This window comes from Pan paniscus, chromosome 9, assembly GCF_029289425.2.
Source record: "Pan paniscus chromosome 9, NHGRI_mPanPan1-v2.0_pri, whole genome shotgun sequence".
Lineage (NCBI taxonomy): Eukaryota > Metazoa > Chordata > Mammalia > Primates > Hominidae > Pan > Pan paniscus.
In genome coordinates, this window is record NC_073258.2 from 104,744,557 (window position 1) to 104,766,007 (window position 21,451).

General features: G+C 37.7%; 1 protein-coding gene across 2 annotated transcripts in view; it reads right to left on the minus strand.

Moving 5' to 3' along the window:
- Window positions 1–21,451, minus strand: part of PDGFD (platelet derived growth factor D) — a 257,644-nt gene that overhangs the window by 38,872 nt on the left and 197,321 nt on the right. For both annotated transcript variants that reach the window (XM_003828368.5, XM_003828367.5), the window contains exon 4: window positions 1,985–2,047. In XM_003828368.5, coding sequence (XP_003828416.1) covers window positions 1,985–2,047 — 63 coding nt within the window. The remainder of the gene's footprint in view (window positions 1–1,984; window positions 2,048–21,451) is intronic.

The following is a 21,451-nucleotide window of genomic DNA, read 5'->3' on the forward strand; positions in this document are numbered from 1 at the left end:
GAAAGTGGCTTCATGGAGTTCTCCAGGGTGGCTCCCAGCAGTGCCTAGAATGTAGTGTGTACACAGACATCTCTCTCAGAGAAAGCTGTGGGGAACTCTCAGTCCCTTAGAAGGGAGGGGGAAATTTAATCTCTTCTAACATGAGGCTGAAGAGTCAATCCAAACCATAGGTAAAATGCAAACATGTCCCTATGTATGAGCTTTACTACTGTTTTCAAGTTTTGATTTAGGGCAGTTGACAGAAACAACAACGACGGCTGAGGAAATATTTATGAATGATGAGGTGACCTAATAAGACTACAAGAACATTTTGGTTTCTGAGGTAAATATTTTAAATTTTTTTTGAGAAAAAGAACTAATTTAATGTGTCTCCTTCAGCTGAACAGTAAATATGATTTTATTCAGCTTTTGTCACGTATTTATAAAAATCAATTCTGAAGTTAACTGCATTAATTTAAAATAACAATTTGTGAAAAAGAAATGCTCTGAAAATGCAAAATCACTTTCAACAAAAACAAAGTATGGTTTAAACAGAAGTCAATGGTAGGTCCAATGACCCCTGCTCCTGCTCCAGAAAGTTCTTGAACAATGGAGTGCTGAGTAAAGAAACTAGCTTGGTCTTACAAGAGAGTTAAGCAACACCTAGACTTGAAACCCAAACGAGAAGCTTTTGCAGTGGATCTGGACCCAGGGAACTTCCCCAGATACTCCAAAAGGATGAGACAATGCCTCTCTTTTAAAGGACCTGGGTTATTCTTAATTTGTTGAAGGTCCTTTAAGGCTTGTAATTCTGTGGTTGGAGCAAGAATCATTGGACAACCCTTAGCTATCATGTCGAAGGTGCCTGAGAAGCTGCAGCATCCCATGACCCTCAGTCAAGGATGCAAAAACTGCTGGTGTCTGCCTTGAGTTATCAGCCTCTACTGTGACCCTCCTGCTTAGCCTGAGCACCTCTTCAGCATATCTGCCTTGTGTTGACTTTCATCTAATTGATAATGATTGTCTACACCAAGTTAGGTTCAGAGCATGTATTCTGGACTGTCGAAAGCACACAAAACACTTATTATCACTGTCAAAGATCTCTCCAATCTTTTGATCAGATGAGGTTCTAGTCCAGCATCCATACCAGGTGAATTAAATAGTCACATAATTCATAGTGGAGGGAATCCTGCCATATGAAAGAGTTTTTAAAAAATCCTCCAGAGAGCAAAAGATAACATACCAATTTTAGGAAAAAAAACAACAACCCTGACTCAGCCACACAGACCTACTCAGAACCATGGGCAAGCTTTCTCTATGTTCTTGACCTTTTAGTAAACAATTGCATTTATTATCTTGTATTTTATTGCTACATAAGTGCCACACATAGGACTGGTGAAAACAAGGTCTGTTCTTTCTGTGCAAAGTAGACAAGGAGACTGAATACTGAGAAATGACTAAGTTTAGAGAAAAACTGGAGCATGAACGATTTTACAGCTTCAGGGTGAGTTATGTTTTATATCCAAGTAAAATAGAATACATGCCTGATTTGCACTTAAGTTATCTTACTGTAAACATTGGGATTTTTCAAGTCTGAAAAGACCCTTGAAAATGCAAAGGTTAACATCTTCCCCAGGAATATTCGAAAGCTATTTTGAAATTCCCCACTTGAGTGTGGGCCATGAACTAGTTTGATACGTTTGATATGTTTGGACAGACCTTTAATTGGAATGCTCTGCTCTGAAAATGAAAAATATTTAAGTTATTGCCTAGTGTGAGTTCCTACCATGCTATACTGGCAGTTCCTGGAAACCTTTCTGACAGACAGGGAAAAGGGTTTCTGACATAATCCATTGTAACCTGAATGAAATGGAGAAACACATCCTGTTTAAGATCTAGCTTTTGGTCAAGCCACAGGTCCTTAATGCAGGTGAAGTCCTTTTGGGGTTGACCTTAGCTGTTCCATCCATTTCTTTTGCTGGCAACAGAGTAATAAATTACTTACTGAAATAGAGCTTGTGACAGATTCCCAGTTGGTCTCTGAAGCTGCTGCGGGTTGAAAATCTTCCTGGAAGGCAAAGAAACCTCTATGTGAGTCAGTCAAACCTCTGTTCAATTCATTATGTGCACAGTTTCAACATCTCAGCCTTCTGAATCTTTTTCCAACTAAGTGACAACAGACATAGGGCTATATTCCTGCTGAACAGGTCACCATTTGTCTTAAGCACATCTCCTCAAGAACCCTTCTCATTCAAGACATGGACATTTTCTTGTAAGTACTGGTGAAATGGAAAAGGCACAGGCAGGAATGCAAATTTTAACTTGGCCATCTACTGGCTGTGTGACCACAGACAACTGACAACCCCTCCAGTCCTTCCTTTCCTCAGCTGTAAGTGGCTAGTATGGAATCCTTACATTACAGGGCTGTTTTAAGAATTGAATGCATTAATTATGTAATTACCAATGGCACTGAATAAAGTGTTTGATAAAGAATAATAATAATTATCATTATTGACATATAGTTGGTTTAAACTAGGTTACGCATTATGTTCAATCTTGCCTGCTGACCTGGTCCAAAATATTGGTGATCTTTTCAATGATACACTAACTTCCAAGGGGTTGTTCCTGACTATATCAACAAATATAAGGAAGGATGGCAGGGGAAGAAAATGACTGGTAGTGACTAAGTACTGCCCATTTGGGGAAGGAAGGTCAAGTGCAGACTTGAAAACATTAGTTATCTCAGATAAGCCTTAGTGGATGTGTGATAGCAATAGATCACACAGAAAAAACTTCTCTTAAAAGGCAAACTTGTCTCCCATTTGTATGTGACCTCCATGTTAATTACTACAGCACCAGGAAGTTTAAAAAACACTAAGGGAAGGAAAACTAATTCTGTCATTTTTACAATCCACAGATGGCTTTCTGACCTTGCTAAAATAAATCACTTTAGCAAATATCTTCCAGCCTTACCGAGGAGTGGGAGGTGTTTTGAGAGGATGCTGAGAAATGTTCAGCCACTCTAGTCTGACAGCTTATTTATCCAAGTATACCTACTGAATGAGAGCTTAGTATCAGGTGTAAATTTCATTAACATTTTGAGGAGCTGGAAGTACATTTGTTAATTGGTTATGATGAGGCTGGTTTATATATAAATTTCCTGTGTTTAATAAAATTTCAGCTGATTACTGAGAGAGAACCGAGTCAAATGTGGGGTTCAAAGAATGAACAAATATTAGAAACTGACTAGATGATGGGTTGATAGGTGCAGCAAACCACCATGTATCCCAGAACTTAAAGTAAAAAAAGAAAGAAATAAAGAAAGAAACTGACTAGACATCATTATTTTAGTCCCTTTTTTTTTTTTTTTTGAGACCGAGTGTCACTCTGTCACCCAGGCTGGTGTGCAGTGGTGTGATCTTGGCTTACTGCAACCTCTGCCTCCCAGGTTCAAGCAATTCTCCTGCCTCAGCCTTCCTAGTAGCTGAGATTACAGGTGTGCACCACCACACCCAGCTAATTTTTGTATTTTTAGTGGAGATGGAGTTTCACCATGTTGGCCAGACTGGTCTTGAACTATTGACCTCAGGTGATCTACCCACCTTGGCCCCCCAAAGTGCTGGGATTACAGGCATGAGCCACTGGGCCCGGCCTCGTTATTCTAATCTTAATCCTAGGGAAGACAGAAAAGAAGCAGGAAATGTGGTATCTGCACTCTGCAAAACAGAATAGACACTAAAAGGACACTGAATTCCCACAGCGGGAAGATGTGTATAATCAAATGAAGGCTGGCATTTATATGAGTCTTCATAAGTCGGTGAGCACATAAGACTAGGCAAGAAGCCAGAGAGCCAGTGGCTTCTCCATTCCTTGATGAGACTATTGGTGGAGGACATATGCCAGGTATGGTAATGACAGGAGCAATCCTCACATTACAGAATTTTCATTTTCCCTTGTTCATTCAATATTTGTTAATCACCTGCTATTAATACTTTCTGAGCTGTGGGTAGGATCATGAGGAAATAAAAACTATCCCTACCCTCAAGGAATTCGAAACGTAAGCACACAAATAAACACGTGCAGTAAACGCATGTGGGTGCTCTGATACCAGTCTACTCAGCATGCCATGGAAGGTAGTAGTAGGTGGTTGTACCTGGGGAGAAAGTGGGCTTGAAAAAATTTCACATAGGAAGCTGATTTGTTAGTAGAGTCTTGGAAGATAAATAGTTGCTTCTTGCAGAAAACGCGGGTAGAGGACTCAAAGGGAAAGCAATGCTTAGACAAGGTGAGGAAAGTATACAGAAAAATATACAACTTACTGGGGAAACTATGAGTCATGTTGGGCATAGTGCGTTTGAGAAGCCTACACTATATACAGATGGAGATGTTCAGGGGGAAGTTTGCTACATGAGAATGGACTGCATGAGAGAGAATGGACCGCATGTGACCTTCAGATATAGATTTGGGAAGTAACAACACAAAAATGCAATTCAACAAAGTAAAGGGTTATTTGACCATGTGTTAAAATCAGAAGGACAGTATTAAAATCTTGGAACTGGAAATAGTTTTAGCATTATCTAGTCCAATCTCCTTATTTAAACAATAAGGAAACTGGCCAGGAGCAGTGGCTCACGCTTGTAATCCCAGCACTTTGGGAGGCCAAGGCAGGTGGATCACCTGAGGTCAGGAGTTCAAGACCAGCCTGGCCAACATGGTGAAAACTCATCTCTACTAATAATACAAAAAAAAAAAAAATTAGCCAGGTGTGGTGGCATGTACCTGTAATCCCAGTTACTCAGGAGGCTGAGGCAGGAGAATTTTTTAAACCTGGGAGGCGGAGGTTGCAGTGGGCCAAGATTGCACCATTGCACTCCAGCCTTGGCAACAAGAGCGAAACTCTGTCTCAAAAGAAAAAATAAATAAATAAATAAATAAATAAATAAGAAAACGAATGCTTAGAGAGATAGATGATGTGTTCTGTATCATGTACCCATTTTCTGGCAAAGCTAAGGCCACCAAAGCTCATTTCTAAGTAGAAACTGTGTGGTTGGTGACCTTCCACAGTGTTACAGCTGCCTTGGATAATGTGTGTATGGGGAGAAAAACGATGAAACAGTTTCCAAAAGGGGAATCAACAGAGCAGGAAACGCATGCGGTTGAAGCTGAGTGCTGGTGGGTGGTTCTATGAGGACACCCTTTGAAGTAGCCTTAGTTATTTAGATTTCATATCTATCCTTAGTAAATTCTGTGATTTCAGTTCATTTCCTTGCATAGACACATGGTAAAAATATTTTGCTAAGATTTTTTTAAGCAGAAAGGGACTTTGGTGCACAAGCCCCTAAACAAATGTTACACAAGAACTTTTAGCTTCTTCACTGTCTGGGCTACAGGATTCCAGTTGGAAATTTTAATAAGAGCAAATGATAAAAGATTTCATTAAGTCCCAGATAAAACATAACTTTATCTTCTCTTAGCAATACAAATGTTAGACATTGAAAAGAAACCAACTTTTGTGTTACTTCAGAAGTTTACCATTACTTATAGATGACATATTTAAATTAAGCTTATAAAAAGGAATGACATCCCTTATAAAAATAAAACACCGAACCTCCAAGGTTTTAGCCCTGAAAGGAGAATCTTGGCAATAGGGAGGATTCACCTGCTAAATCCACAATACGATTATTTCTCATCTCTTCCGCCATAACCTCCTAAGTCCACTTAGAAACCAGCAAGTTTCCCAACTGCCTGTTAGCTCTTCCCCTAGGGTCAGAATTATCTCTTTTAATGGTAAATCAAATCACTTCTGTCGTCTGCTTAAAACCTTCCAATAGCTTTCCATTGCTCTTAGAATTTGGCAAAATTAGATCTGACTACCATTTGCCTCTATGAACTTCTTTCCTCTTTGATATCCTACCTTTCCCACTACCTCCACTCCTGCTACACTGGCCTTCTTTCAGTCCTGCAAATAACACGACAAGCCTCTTCTCCCCTCAGGTTTAATTCACTGCTGTTCCCTGCCTGGATGCACTTTTCCCAAATGCTCCAATGGCTGGCTCCTCATCATTCAGTTCTCTGCTTCTCTGCTCAAATATCTAACATCTTTGAGCATTCTATTTAAAATACTCCCACTCTTGGTCACTCTATCTACTTAACCTGCTTAATTTTCTTTACAGCATTTATGGTTATCTGAAATAATTTTATGTTTGTTTTATTGTTGATTGTCTCTTTCCTCAAGTGAAATTACACTCCGGAATGGCAAAGATGCTGTTTATTTGTTCTTTACTCTATTCCAAGTTTCTAGCTGAGTTTTTAGTATATATTCCAATTTCTCTGGCTCCCAGTGTATACATAAGGATAATGATCAGCTGCTACTTGCTAGTAGCAAGCCAGTAGTTTACAGCCAGTGTCCATTCTGACTGGTTGGTCCCTATGCCATACTATTTGTTATATACCCTTAATATTATCCTGAGCAGACTGCTTGATTTTCAACCTCCAGACAAATGCAAAACAAACTCCTTTTTGTGGGTGCTTTCAGCAGAACAGTGCCCTTACCATTACTTTAAGAAATGCTAAAATAGAACAAACAGTGAATAATCATTTAAAATTATATTAACAGTTTAGTTTACAAAGAAAACATTTCTGTTCTTTGGTATAGAAAACTTACATAAGTGCTTTTCAAGCAATGTCTTATTATTCTAAGAGGAGATAACTCTTTACTAGCTCCTAGAGGCTGGTACACAGCTTTTGACTTCCTCACCTCCTGCTCCTGAACTGTAGTATCTTCCATCCTAAAATAAAGGAGCTGATGTTTTAGTTACTTTGGTCCTATAGTCCATGTAGGGAATCTAGCACTGTGACGCTGTGTGTACCTTACTGTACCTTATAGAGACCATCTGGGGGTCTGATATGAGCAAACTGAAGTTCAGAGAGCCAAATGAGTTGTCCAGCATCTCCCAACTAATTATGACTACAGTTAGGACTAGGACCCAATTAGCTATTGTGCATCTCTTAGTTACATGCTCTTTCCAACCCACCAAATAATGTTATATATCATTCTATAATTATAAACATCTCAATCTGCATTGCCTTAATTAATAAAATTAATTTATACCATTAAAATAATTTATCCTCAGCTTAACTCCTCACATTAAAATAGTTCATAATTATATTTTGGAAGTGAAACTAATCATTTGGCATTTTGAAACAAAGCTCCCTCATTCTCTGCATTTTACTATTAAGCTTTGGAACATAGATATGATTCTCAAATCTTCACTTTCTAAATAGTTTAGGATGCACAGTTTGGTTTCTATGAGAAAAGTGTTACAGATCGAAAGTTAGGGAGATGTGTACAAATAAAATCTTAAAGTGCTACATGAAAACACAGATAAATATTTATGTAAGTGTAGTGTGGAAGAGATATTTCTAAGCATAAATGCTAAAGTCAGAAAGCATAAAAATCGATACACCTTATATAACATTTTGTATATATACAAGATGTGTACATACAAGATGTATATATACAAAATGTATATGTACAAAATGTATATATACAAAATGTTATATAAATCTAAAAGAGATCAAAAACAAAAGTAAAACCATAAGGACAAGCTAGTAAACACACTTGTAACAGATATAACAGGTAAACAGTTAACATCCTTAAAATAAAATGAACTCATAAATCAAAAGCTTATACAAGAGTATGTTCCATATCATACAATATTGCTAGAAAAAAATGTACAGATATATGAATGAAGCAGGACTGAAAAAGTATTCACAAAAAGTTGATATTGGTTAGCACTGACATATTCTTATTTTCTTCTTTTTGTACACATGTTTTAAAATGTCATAGTAAACATCTAGTTTTAGTAAAACAGTAAATTTCTAAAACTACAATGGAAAAGAAAAAATGGACTGGATGTGTGTACACATATTACATATTAATATGACAGACAAGACTATAGGGGTAAATGATCACAAATCATTTATCTGTACTTAGCACAAATCAAGAAGGTTTATTTATCTCATAAAGAGGATTCTTTATAAATGAAAAGAGGAATTATTCAACATTTATGATATCATTTATTGAATGGTGTCACCCATGTATTCCCTGGTAGGAAATAAAAGCATTCTTGTAGATACATTTCTCACCAATTGCTAAAAGAGAATTGTTCAAAGACTGGACTACAAAGAGTTCTAGCATGGTCACATTTGGCTCTACTAAAACGTGGCTAACACAACACAAACTTTTAATGTATTTAAAAGCAGCTATGAAAACATGCAATGAACCATCAGCTCAGGGTCAGTCAGGCATTTGTCAGGCTCAATTTGAGAACAATTTACCCACTGAATTGTGCTATATGGCTGAAAGCAAATATAGCTGGGGCTATAATAACATTACAGGTAATAAATGTTGTCAACAACAATCCTTGCTATTAAAGAATAAGATATGAGTAGGAATTTCCATTTTTCAGAAAGGGTTTCTCCAGAGAAACTTTCTTTTCAGATTCCTTACCATTGGATATCTTGGGCCCATGCCAGAGAGGACAGTTGATATATTACAAGCTAACAAACAATCCACTCATTCATTCAGCAGAGCAAGCCTGCACATATTCAACCACTTACTGAGCACGAGCAATGGATGTCCAAAGAAATCCCTCTCCTGTCCCTTGATAGTGGAGCTAGGGACTCTTGTCCCTTACGTCTTTGCAGACAGCTGTTCCCAGACCAATACTTCAAACATTTGGGATGATTAGTTGTACCACCTGTTCCTGGATCTCACGGAGGGTGGCTGTTCATTTTTATCCTAGGTGATTATGCTTTATTTGAGTAGATAAGCCATAAACTATTCATGGCTAGAGGGATGTGTTTCACCGGCAATTAAAACATATGCAGTTACTTGGGAGTTTTTAAAAAGCTTTCAAATAAAACAATCTTTAACTTACTAAGGATGACTTATTTGGGGAACGTTTTAAAAGACATTTGTCAGTGTATTTTCTGTCATTCTGAAAAATTTTATTCTATTTGCTGTTTTATATTCACTTCTCAGAGGCAGAAAATAAAGAAATCCCTCTCCTAATTGTATCTGTGCTTCTTGATTGAGTTAATGCTTAGAGCTTTTGAATTTCTAAATGCTTAATGCTTTTGAATTTCAAAAGAAACACCTCTAAGCATTCAAAAGAAAGACAAAGGGGTTTGTTAAGATTCATAAAACAGTAATGAACAAACACATGATCAACATCCATTCTTTCAACAAATTCTAAGTTTGTTCATGACACTCTGCTGTGTTCATAACCCACTGAGGGAAATCTAAATAAAGCCAAACTTGGAGGCCTGTGTCCTGGGATTACTCTACAGGGAGATCCTTTTGAATAAAGGCTTTTGATGCTTCAGTACCTGAATTTCTGGCATGCAGACCCAACAATGTTTGTGGAAATGATATTACACTAATGTCTTAACGTCTACAGGAATAGAATAAAGCAAAAATTAAAAACCCTTAGAATCAATAAAACTCTGTAGCCCAACCAAAACTTAACAAGTATACTTTCTTTACAGACTCATCATCAAACTAGCTCTTCTACACATGATATGGTAAAGGCCTTGGCAGGAGGCCAGATTTTATTGGCAAGAATATTTAATACAAGGATATCAAGAGTCTAAGAATCAATAATTAACAAGAAGCAAAGAGTATCTCTCAAAGTTAGAGAATTTGCCTGTGAAATTTAATAATATATGTTTCTTAGAGTTACAAGAAGCCCTGGATAGGAGCTTTCTGTTATAGTAAAAATATCTTTAATTAAATAAATAAATTTTAATAAGAAATATAGATAAGACACGCAGATTTTCACTGATTTAAGAGTTAATTTTATAACATTTTCATTTATCATTATTGACAATAAAGTACAATGTTTTAATTTAGAACTGCTAGGATTCATTAACCAATCATCCATGTAATCTTGGTGCTAGTGTCAAAATAGTTTTAACAGTTCATTTTTCTTCCTACATTATGAGAAAAGGAACTTTTTATACTTGTTAGTTTCTGATTTCTTCAGACTGAACTTAGTTTGGGAATTTTTTTTTTTTTTAAGTTTTAGGGTACATGTGGACAATGTGCAGGTTAGTTACATATGTATACATGTGCCATGCTGGTGTGCTGCACCCATTAACTCGTCATTTAGCATTAGGTATATCTCCTAATGCTATCCCTCCCCCCTCCCCCCACCCCACAACAGTCCCCAGAGTGTGATGTTCCCCTTCCTGTGTCCATGTGTTCTCATTGTTCAATTCCCATCTATGAGTGAGAACATGTGGTGTTTGGTTTTTTGTCTTTGCGATAGTTTACTGAGAATGATGATTTCCAATTTCATCCATGTCCCTACAAAGGACATGAACTCATCATTTTTTATGGCTGCATAGTATTCCATGGTGTATATGTGCCACATTTTCTTAATCCAGTCTATCATTGTTGGACATTTGGGTTGGTTCCAAGTCTTTGCTATTGTGAATAGTACCGCAATAAACATACGTGTGCATGTGTCTTTATAGCAGCATGATTTATAGTCATTTGGGTATATACCCAGTAATGGGATGGCTGGGTCAAATGGTATTTCTAGTTGTAGATCCCTGAGGAATCGCCACACTGACTTCCACAACGGTTGAACTAGTTTACAGTCCCACCAACAGTGTAAAAGTATTCCTATTTCTCCACATCCTCCCCAGCACCTCTTGTTTCCTGACTTTTTAATGATTGCCATTCTAACTGGTGTGAGATAGTATCTCATTGTGGTTTTGATTTGCATTTCTCTGATGGCCAGTGATGGTGAGCATTTTTTCATGTGTCTTTTGGCTGCATAAATGTCTTCTTTTGAGAAGTGTCTGTTCATATCCTTCGCCCACTTTTTGATGGGGTTGTTTTTTTCTTGTAAATTTGTTTGAGTTCATTGTAGATTCTGGATATTAGCCCTTTGTCAGATGAGTAGGTTGCAAAAATTTTCTCCCATTTTATAGGTTGCCTCTTCACTCTGATGGTAGTTTCTTTTGCTGTGCAGAAGCTCTTTAGTTTAATTAGATCCCATTTGTCAATTTTGGCTTTTGTTGCCATTGCTTTTGGTGTTTTAGACATGAAGTCCTTGCCCATGCCTATGTCCTGAATGGTAATGCCTAGGTTTTCTTCTAGGGTTTTTATGGTTTTAGGTCTAACGTTTAAGTCTTTAATCCATCTTGAATTAATTTCTGTATAAGGTGTAAGGAAGGGATCCAGTTGAATCAATATCATGAAAATGGCCATACTGCCCAAGGTAATTTATAGATTCAATGCCATCCCCATCAAGCTACCAATGACTTTCTTCACAGAATTGGAAAAAACTACTTTAAAGTTCATGTGGACCCAAAAAAGAGCCTGCATCGCCAAGTCAATCCTAAGCCAAAAGAACAAAGCTGGAGGCATCACGCTACCTGACTTCAAACTATACTACAAGGCTACAGTAACCAAAGCAGCATGGTACTGGTACCAAAACAGAGATATAGATCAATGGAACAGAACAGAGCCCTCAGAAGTAATGCCGCATATCTACAACTATCTGATCTTTGACAAACCTGAGAAAAACAAGCAATGGTGAAAGGATTCCCTATTTAACAAATGGTGCTGGGAAAACTGGCTAGTTTGGGAATTTTTTCTCGATATAGTAAGGAAAGATTAGAGCAAATCCCAGTCCAGCAAGCTGAGAAGAGAAGGGGTCATTGATTTAAAAGGGGTCATGAGAATGATATTCAAGAACTAGAGAGGATCAGTGTGTTTGCAGATAGAGAGAGGGGTGCCGCATATCAAGGGGCTGCACAGAAAATTGCAAATTGCAAAATACTACTTTGTTAATAGCTTCCATGGTGTTTGGTCATACCATGGTGTTTGGTGTATGGTGTTGGTTCACCATACTTCCATGGTGTTTGGTAAGTGAACATTTAATTTACACCTAGAGAAATACTACAGTATTTCTACAATCTGTTGCCGAAGAGCTAGGTTCAGATTTAAATTTTGTGACTAGTTGTTTAGCATTAAAAAAAAAAAACTCTGTGATTAATTATTTTGCAGTAACGCCTGCCACTTATGGAGCATAGATTTTATGCCAGTGACTATATGAAATACTTTCCATAAATTATCTCATTCATCATTTCTACAGTAGCTTTAAAAGATGAGGAAGCAGAGAGACAGGATGCAAGCCCTATTATTAAGGAAGTGCCACAGACACCTGAAACCGTGGCTGAGTCTCCGTACTCTTTCATCTTTGTTGAATAATTCCTCTTTTCTTTTATAAATAATCCTTTTTATAAAATAAATGAATCTTGTTGATTTGTGCTAAGTTCAGGTTTTCATAAATTCCTTAAATGCATTTCAAAGAGAACATCTGATTCAATTCACCAGTGGTCTGAAATTTATTAAAGATTGTACTTTTGATATTGCTAAGCTAATCTTAAAGATTGTTTATACCAAGCTAAAATGAATGACTTAGGAAATTATTCCTGTACCTTAGGAAAATTACAAGTTTGAAATGAAGAAATATTGACCTGATTCATATTTTCATTTTCTTGCAAGCACAGTGCCTGGTACATAGTGAGCACTCTTTTTTGTTTGTTTGGTTTGTTTTTATTATTGTGGTTAAGAGAGGAAATATTGTTTCATGCTCAGAATTCAACAAACCATTTCACGCCTCTGTGCTGAAATTCACACTCCCAATAACTGCTAAATTTCTCTGTACTTGACTGACGTTATATAAATAGATTTTCTTCATGGTGGCCAAAAGCTAGTTACATTATTAAAACCAGTAATTAGAGAAAATGGGAATTACAAACAGTATGAAGATTAAGGCCATGTCACCAAAATCCCTTAGCTAAAATCATTATCTCTAAAAACTCAAATTATTCCATTACTAATTAAAACTCCTCAGATCTGACTTTAGGGAGAAAATACCATTTGACGTCTAAAAGCCAAAGCCACAGTTAACACAGCTGGTACGGTTCCATGAAAAAGAGCACTCATGAAATGTTACTCAGCAAGTGATGGGATTATAATGTAAACGGGAACATTTTCTAAGAGAATCAGGAGTGTCAGTCGTAAAGTATTAAAAAAGCTGTCCATTCTTTTTAAAAATATGGGTATTTCCTAGTGAGGTGACTTTGCGTTGTGACACCTTTTCCCTCTACACATTCATCCTTATCCTTACACTGGACCCGTGTTCATTCATCAGAGCTGCCACCCATCATAATTATCATTTGGCACTATGGGCCATACTGAATATAAAATATTTAAGAGTCATGTTACTACTATACAGCTATGTAAATGAAAACAAGTAATTCAAAGTACCTTTTTCTTGACCTGACTTCTTTCTAAGGGGATTTCCAGAGTCATTTATGTGGTTAAACTAGAGAGATGGTTAATGTAAAGTCTGAAACAAAAGCATAGGACTCATACCCTTGCAAATCACTCTTCTCACAAAAGGGGAGATTTGTATATTCTTGACTTTGTACTTCCTCTTTCCACTCCCCACTCAACCAGCAACTAACTAAGGCAGCTGGCACATTTTGGATCTCAAAAGCAGGCTTGCTATCTGGGCCCATTAGGTGAACTTGTTGGAACTGAGTGCCAAGCACACAGGTCGTGAGTTTCAGACTGTGCTAAGTACAGGTTTTCATAAATTCCTAAGAATTTATGACAGAGCTGATAAAACTTTACAAAGAGAAAAAATACTGTTGCCAAACACCATGGTTAACATCAGTGAAAGAGACCTCCTGGGGGCAACTGCCTGACTCAGTCCATAGGACTTCATCCCTCCAAGTAAACAGCTTGAAGTCTTCTCCTCCAGGCTGGGAGGATCATTTTGGAATAGGATAAATGGTAATTAAATGAGAGATCCTGCAATTTAATTTCTATTAGTTCATGCATATGGGCATTAAAAATTCCTTTTTACTTTTGGTTATCATCAGTTAACAGGAACATCTTTTACTTTGACCAGTTATTACACTAGCAATGTTCATCAGCAGTTTTATGAATGAAAACACTAGGCTTTGCACAGCAAAATTTTAATCCCAGATTGGTTCTTCTTTGCATCTTGCTATAATTTTTTGTACCATTACATCTGTGTACTTAGAGAATGCAAATTTACTGCCATATTCATCCAAACCAAATACAATTACAAAGGTATTTTTGGTGCCAAAAAAAGGATAAACTGCATTCCAGAGTGAAAGGAAAAATAGGGATTGGGTGAACTATTGCTTCTCCTCTACTGGACTGGGAAAATTCAGAGCTGACTAGGTTATTGCCCACGCCCAAGGATTAGCTGAGATATTCTTTGGACATGGATTTTTTTTGGCAGGCCTCATGCCTCACACTTACACTTTAAACTGTTATTTACTTATGTATTTATTTTTTATTCTTACCAGTTTGGAAGTTGCAAGGGATCTCATAGACTACTGAGTTCAAAGTTTTATTCACTATTTGACTGAGATTTTTGAATGACCAAAGTATGTAAGTCATTGAGCAAGGTGTTGGCTAATGCATGGATGCACAGGAAGCAAAATTGACCTTAAGAAATGTGTTGTCTAGATTAATTCTAATGTCCTACTCTTGTCATTCCTTTTTGTATCAGCAACTTTAAGTTTTTTAATGGCTTACCATTATCTCGAATTATCTTGTGTCTTAGTCAGTTGGAGCAGCTAGAACAAATTCCCACAGGATATGTAACTTGTAAAGAACAGAACTTTATTTCTGACAGTTCTAGAGGATGGGAAGTCCAAGACCAGAGTGCTGACATGGTTGGGCTCAGGTTTGCAAATGGATGTCTTCTTGCTGTGCCCATACATGGTAGAGAGAGAGAGAGATCTTTTCTCTCATGTCTCTTCTTACAAGGGCACTAATCACATCAAGATGGCTCCACCTTCATGTCTTATTTACCTCCCAAAGGCCCCACTTGTCAATACCAACAGAGTGGAGATTAGGATTTCACTCACATTCAATCCATAGCATCTTATTCACTTATTTCTGTACTTGTTTCCAAGTTTGTGTCTCTCCATTAGGGTGTAAGCTCCTTAAGGGTGGAAATGTTTTCTAACTTTCTCATTGCTCTCCCACCAAGTACCTACAACAGGGCCTGTTAACCTTTTACATTCAATAAATAGTGTTGCAATGGAAGAATGACTAGTCATTGAATTGCTGTGAGATTCAAATGAGATGAGTAATGTAAAGTCATAGCATATTGGCTGTTACATAGCAGATGTTAATAAATATTTGTAGAATGAATAAATGAATAATCCAATCTATAGAAATAAATGCTCTACTGGGGCCATAAGCAAAGACCCATAGTTCTACAGGAGAAAGAATGATTTAAGTACATTTAGGAAGGCTGGAGGAAGGTCTCAGAAGAAGTGGCCTTGGAATTGACTTTTGTATGATAATTAAGTATTTTGATAGGGAAGCAGGCAGGTGAAGGAGAAAGCATGCACTAAGGCAGAGACTGGCATCATCTGGGATCTGTGAGTATGCCATGTGCCCAAAGTAACAGACAGGAAATTAGACTGACAAAGAAGGTACAAGACAAATCAGAGGATCCTGAAGACCACACTTGGGATTTTTTCTTAATCATCTATTCAGCGATTCATTTAATCATTTGTTCAACAGGTATTTATGGCTTCCACTACTGCTGACTACACAGTTCAAGGTACTGGAGAAAAAGAAACAAAAAGAACTTCAACGTCACTGCTCTCACAGAGCTGTCATCCTGATCACCCTTTTCCTACATACAGGAAACAGCCCCAAAGGGTTAAGTGTCAGCGTCACTTGCCAATTAGTGCCTGCAGCCCAGGTCTCTTGACATACTGTACTGCATTACACTAAGTTGTAGGAAACTGGTTGTTAATATAGCCACATCTTCACCTCCTCTGCTCACATGCCTCCTTTTCAGTGCATATGAAAAATACAAAGAACATTTTTTTATAATCTGGAATTCAGTGAACTTAAGTAACATAATGGGGTTCCTAGGAAACAAACAAGAAACAACAGATAGCTATTCAGGGAAATGAGGGTGGTGGAAAAAAATTGAAGACAAGGAATTCGGTGCCGTTGGTTTGGAAAAACTTTTTGAAATGTCCATAATACTTTAAGGCAATCTTAGAATTAGGAGTCATTCCTTATTTTGGTAATCAAACCCCTCAAATGATAATAGCATTTTCCACTCAAATACAATTTAGTCCTATCTTATCCCTCAGCAGAGTACAAAATTACCTTTCTTTTTCAAAGAAGAGTTAGAATGTTTTCCTGATCAGAGGATTCAATAGATGAGAATCCCTTAAGTACTTTATGATGACCCTTGAGGTTGGTCAGCAGGAATTGATTTGGAGGAATTACTAAAAGCTATGTCTAAACCCAGCAGGGATCACAAAGATGCTTGAATACAAATGGCCCTGGATGGCTTTCATCAAAGGATCTCTGAGTACAAACAAAATAAAAGCAAACTCCATGCCTGTAAATGAAGAGGAGGCAAGTTGAGAAACTCTTTTGCTACTTATCTTGCTAATATGAAATATGCTGCACTGTTTTGGATGGTAGAAAAGATTTGATAATCACCATGTGAAAACATTTTTAAAAACTGATGTTGGAGACAGAGCACTCAATTGAATTACATATGGAACACCGACTGTGTGACCTTAGGCAAGGTAAAGCCTCTATGCTTTAGATTCCTGATTGTAAACTGGGAAAAATATCTTCTTTCCTCCATAGGGTTAGTTTGAGGAGTAAATTAGATAATTCACATGAAACTATCTGGCCCAGGTAGACATTCATTACATTCTTTCCAAAATGAGTATAATCTTTCTAATATATTATTTTTTTGATTTGAAAGATGGCTATATTAATACCTCCACAGAGATGGAAATCACCTGTTAACAAATTCTAGAGTCAGACTCTCTGCATGCAAATTCCAACTTCTCCACTTACCAGCTAGAGACCTTGTACCAATTACTTAATTTCTCTGTACCTCAATATTCTTATCTGAAAATGGAAATAATTCCTACATCAGGGGGCTGTTTTGAAGATTAAACACTTCGTGCTACCTGTAAAGCTATTAGAAAAGTGCCTGTCACATAGAAAGTCCTTAGCCTTCACACATTTTCACATTTTTTCCTTGGAAAAAATGTTGGTTGGTGCATCAAACTTACAATGGCCTAATGTACTATCACCTAGAATGTGCACTAAGATTTTGAAATTTTCTGAAAGCTTTAACATCTCCTATCTCATTTCACTCTCCCTATCAGTATATGAGCCGGGTATAGGCACAGATACATTAGATAAAATAGTTTGGGTCTTGTCAAAGAGGAGATTTTTCAGGTTTCCTGGCTGGTCATTTCTATCATCATTAGATAAAAGAATGTGTAATTTCTTCTTGAGTTTTTTTCCCTGGCGAAAAAGGAAATGGCAAACAGTCCTTCACCACCCCATAATTATCTATGATATCGTTCGTACAAAAGTAGTTCCTCACCATCCCCAGAAAAGTATTGAGTGCCTACCCATTGCTAGTACTGTTTTAGGCATTGGGCATACATGGGAAACAAACCAAACAGCCGATCTGGCATGTGAAATGGGAACAGGCATATATAACAGTACTTTACAGGCTGTAAATTACCATCTATATATCTAAAGTACTGTTTTATTTAATATAGTCTTCAAAATGTCAAATAAAACATCTTAAGAGGACAAGACCTTTCTTTAGAAATAAAGAAATTTAAAGATAAAAACGATCTATGCATATGCTAGCTAATTTATGCAGGAATTTAGCTTGTTCTTGGACTGAGTCATCTTTTATCCAGCCTCCTATCTCTCGGTAAAATATTTCTACATCCCAATTAATTACTGCTGTTTCTAACTCATGAATTAAAATTTGTAATTTGGGGGCTATAAGACACTTTACAAATCATTTACCAATGCTTTCGACTTAGAGGTACTGTGTCGCCCATCTCTATGACATTTAGCCTTCCAGAGCTTCTCCCTAGTGCCCTCCCTCTGGGAGGGGTTTACTTCTTGCTCCCATGATGGCAGGCTTGGTCATGTGATTTGCTTTGACCAACACAATGTAAGTAGAAGTGATCAATGTCACATTTGACCAGAAGCTTTAAAACATATTGTATGTACTATTATTGCTCTTTTTTTCTCTGTTATAATAATAGCTTGTCCCAGAAGGGAACTGATTCTTCAGCCTGGATTCCCAACTGAAGAAGCTACATGCGGCTCAGCTACAGGTGATTAGCAGCTGATACGTAACATGAATGAGAAACAGACCTTTGTTTCTATAAGTCACTGACATTTCAGGGTTGTTAATGCAGCATAACCTAGCAAACTATTGCTATTTCCGAAATCAGTGTCCAGAGCCATTTTCCAATGAGGCTGCTTCTAACTCATGAGAGAGCCAGGACTAGATCCCATGTCTCTTGCCTTAGTCCAGATTTTGTGCACTCTAGCATATGCTTTAAGAAAAGCAGGTCCTTTTCTTGGTCACACATTTTCTTTTCCTTCCCATATCCCCTAGTGGCAAAATGTGAACACTGCCCTACCTACCCTGTGGCACCCTTCTAATCTCTATCCAACCCTTATAAAAGGAAAACCACTTTGGTTCCAGAGACAATGGATCATTTGGGAGGGCTGAGGTGCTGTCCTCTGTGAGGTGCACAGGGAGCAGGTGAGGTCCACACAGAAGACAGAAGAAACAGTAGTACTACTGGTCCAGGTAGGAGTAAGGTACTCATTTACTTTGAATCCAAGTGCTACTTCAAAAGGCATCAAAATATTTGTGCTCTGAGCTATTAGATAGTTGAAGTACAGGTTAAACTTTTCATAATATTCCAGTCAGTATCATTTCAGGTGATATTTATATTTACATTTTAAAAAGATGGAAGTAGTCCACAAGGTAGTGGAGTGGGGAAAGGGTAATCACATACTAGATGTATTTGATAAACAGTAATTCTTCTTCCAACATAAGATAAATAGCATGAGTATAGGTTCCCTCAAGAAACACTCTTGACATTTAAAATAAATCCTCTGAAAAGGAAAACTTTTTATGTGAAATGATATGTAGACCTTGATATACAGACACTGAACAACATTCACTCTGCTCTCTCTGCATTTGACGTGAGAAGCCAGGGGAAACTTATCAGTTAAGACGGCTCTTCAATAGCCATCTTTTCAAGTACTATTTTGAAGCTACAGTAAACGTATACTACATAACCGTAGGATCTTTCCTTTTACATAATGGATTCATTTAGAGAAGATGTTAAGGGACTTAAGTGAGAGAAGACGTTCATAGTTGTACAAAATGCAACAATTGTTTATCATCATCAAAAGTGGTCAGCCAGGTGCTGTATCTTTATTTTCAGCTGCCAAAGCTCTATTTTAAAGTAAATCCAGCAGCTGTAAAAATTCCCCCTTGACATTTGAATTAGATGCAAAGTTCTGCACAATATAGTGTGCACTGCTATGTTAACAGGATATGTATGGGTAGAAAGAATACAATTGATATTCAAAGCTCTTGTTTACATGCAGAAAAGAGCACAGTACTCAAGGCAAGGGCAGCAGAGGGTTGGGGTTGGGTAGAGTTCATGGTCCAGCTCACAACGTCTATCACATTCACATACTGACCATGGTAGTCTTGATCTGAATGTGCAATTCATTACCCTTGAGAGGTCCTATCATTCTGACTGGCAGGTTTAGAGGAGGCCTCCTCAACAACAGGAACACCTGCACTGAGCAAAATGGAAAACCCTGACACTTCGACAGCCTCTTGATATCCAGGTTGTGGGAAAGAAAAGCCTCTTCCATGAAGCAGATGAGCGAGGAAGCAGTGGTGGCACATGTCCCTGGTCTAGGGCTTTCTCTTCCAGGCCCAGATTCAGCAAGTTGACAGTACTAGGGGCCCCTGCCTTTGCCATTTACCTATTTCCAAATAGGACAAGGAAAAGTTGTTGTGGGGAGAGAACTGTGTAATAACATTTAATATATAAAAGCCAAAAACTATTTGGGTCAGGCAAAAAACATCTAATTAGAATCACTCTATTCCCAGTATGTTTCAGATGTTTCCTGATTAGTTATGGAGGACAGAATGTGGGTGGAGGAGGAGGGAAGAGGGACTGTTCAAAACACAAGAATACTGCATTTAATCACAGTGTCAGATAATGCTGGGTTAAGAAAGCTAGCTATTTGCTTTACTGATACTTTCTGTGGCTCCATTCATATTTTCTCATTTCTCCTCAAAAATGACAGTCAATTTCTACAGTTATTATTCAGCCAATGCATATATTAGATTTCATCAAGATAAATAAAAGAAAAACATCCCCAATAGTCCTGTGTGGAGAGAGGAAGATACTATCTTTTTTAAGAGCAGCAACAACAAAAAGCACCACAAACTTTTATAGAAGATAAGAATATAAGGTAACAAGAATCTCTGCTCTCAAGAGAGCGCTGCATTATCCTCTGTCAACTTCTTAGTTTACTGATGGGATCGAAAGCTGATGATTTATTGTAAACAGTAAAGAGTATTGCTTTTGGGAGCTGTTTTAGCCTGGACTCCATATTCTCTTCACAAATAAAAAGGAAACTTTAAATTGGATTTCTGACATTGGTTGAGTGTTTTCAGCCCAAAATCTATTAAGTAGATTAATTTTAAAATGGGGCACCATGGGCACAATATCACTTCCAAGAGGCTATTGCTTTGTGATGCCTTCTAGACAGACCCCTGAATCGCTGCAGGCACAATCCTGATACCCTTGATGCTTTCACTGACCACTCACTCTTCTCTCCTGTAATCAAAGCTTTATTCTCCCCAGAAAACAGTGCTTCCCCTGAGGCCTACCAAATGAGAGCTCACACTCTGAAAACCCGGCTAGGCTGAGGAAAAGTGAGGGCGCGGTGCCTCTCTTCTGGCTTCATTCTAGCACTTTCAAACCATTGATATTTTTAGTCTAATACTTTCATATAACCCCAAATATAAAAGTTATGAAAGGGATGCCACTCAGAGGCAATCAACATTATTGGTTCCTTACATGTTCGTTAAAAGATATTGTAGGCATATAAAGGTGAACTCATACACAGATACTTCCTCTCAAACTCAGGCCACTCAACTATTATTCCCTGCTTTCACTCTGTATATTGCTTCCTTTCCTGAAGTCCTGGTCATTTCCCCACATTCACTAAGGACCATGTCAACTGGGTTCCTGTATTTGTCTCCACCCCTTGTTACCATCATTCTGGATAATGTCAGTGTCCTTGGTTTGCAGCCCTTTGAATCTTTGAACTCAAATAACCCTTCTTATGTACCCCAACTTCTGCAACTCCCTCTGAATCTGAAGTCTTAGATGCAAAATGCATTCTGTGACTCTGCTCTCCATATCATTGTGTATCTCTCTTGCTAATATCTCTCTCTTCAATCTCACTGAGCCCTCCAGA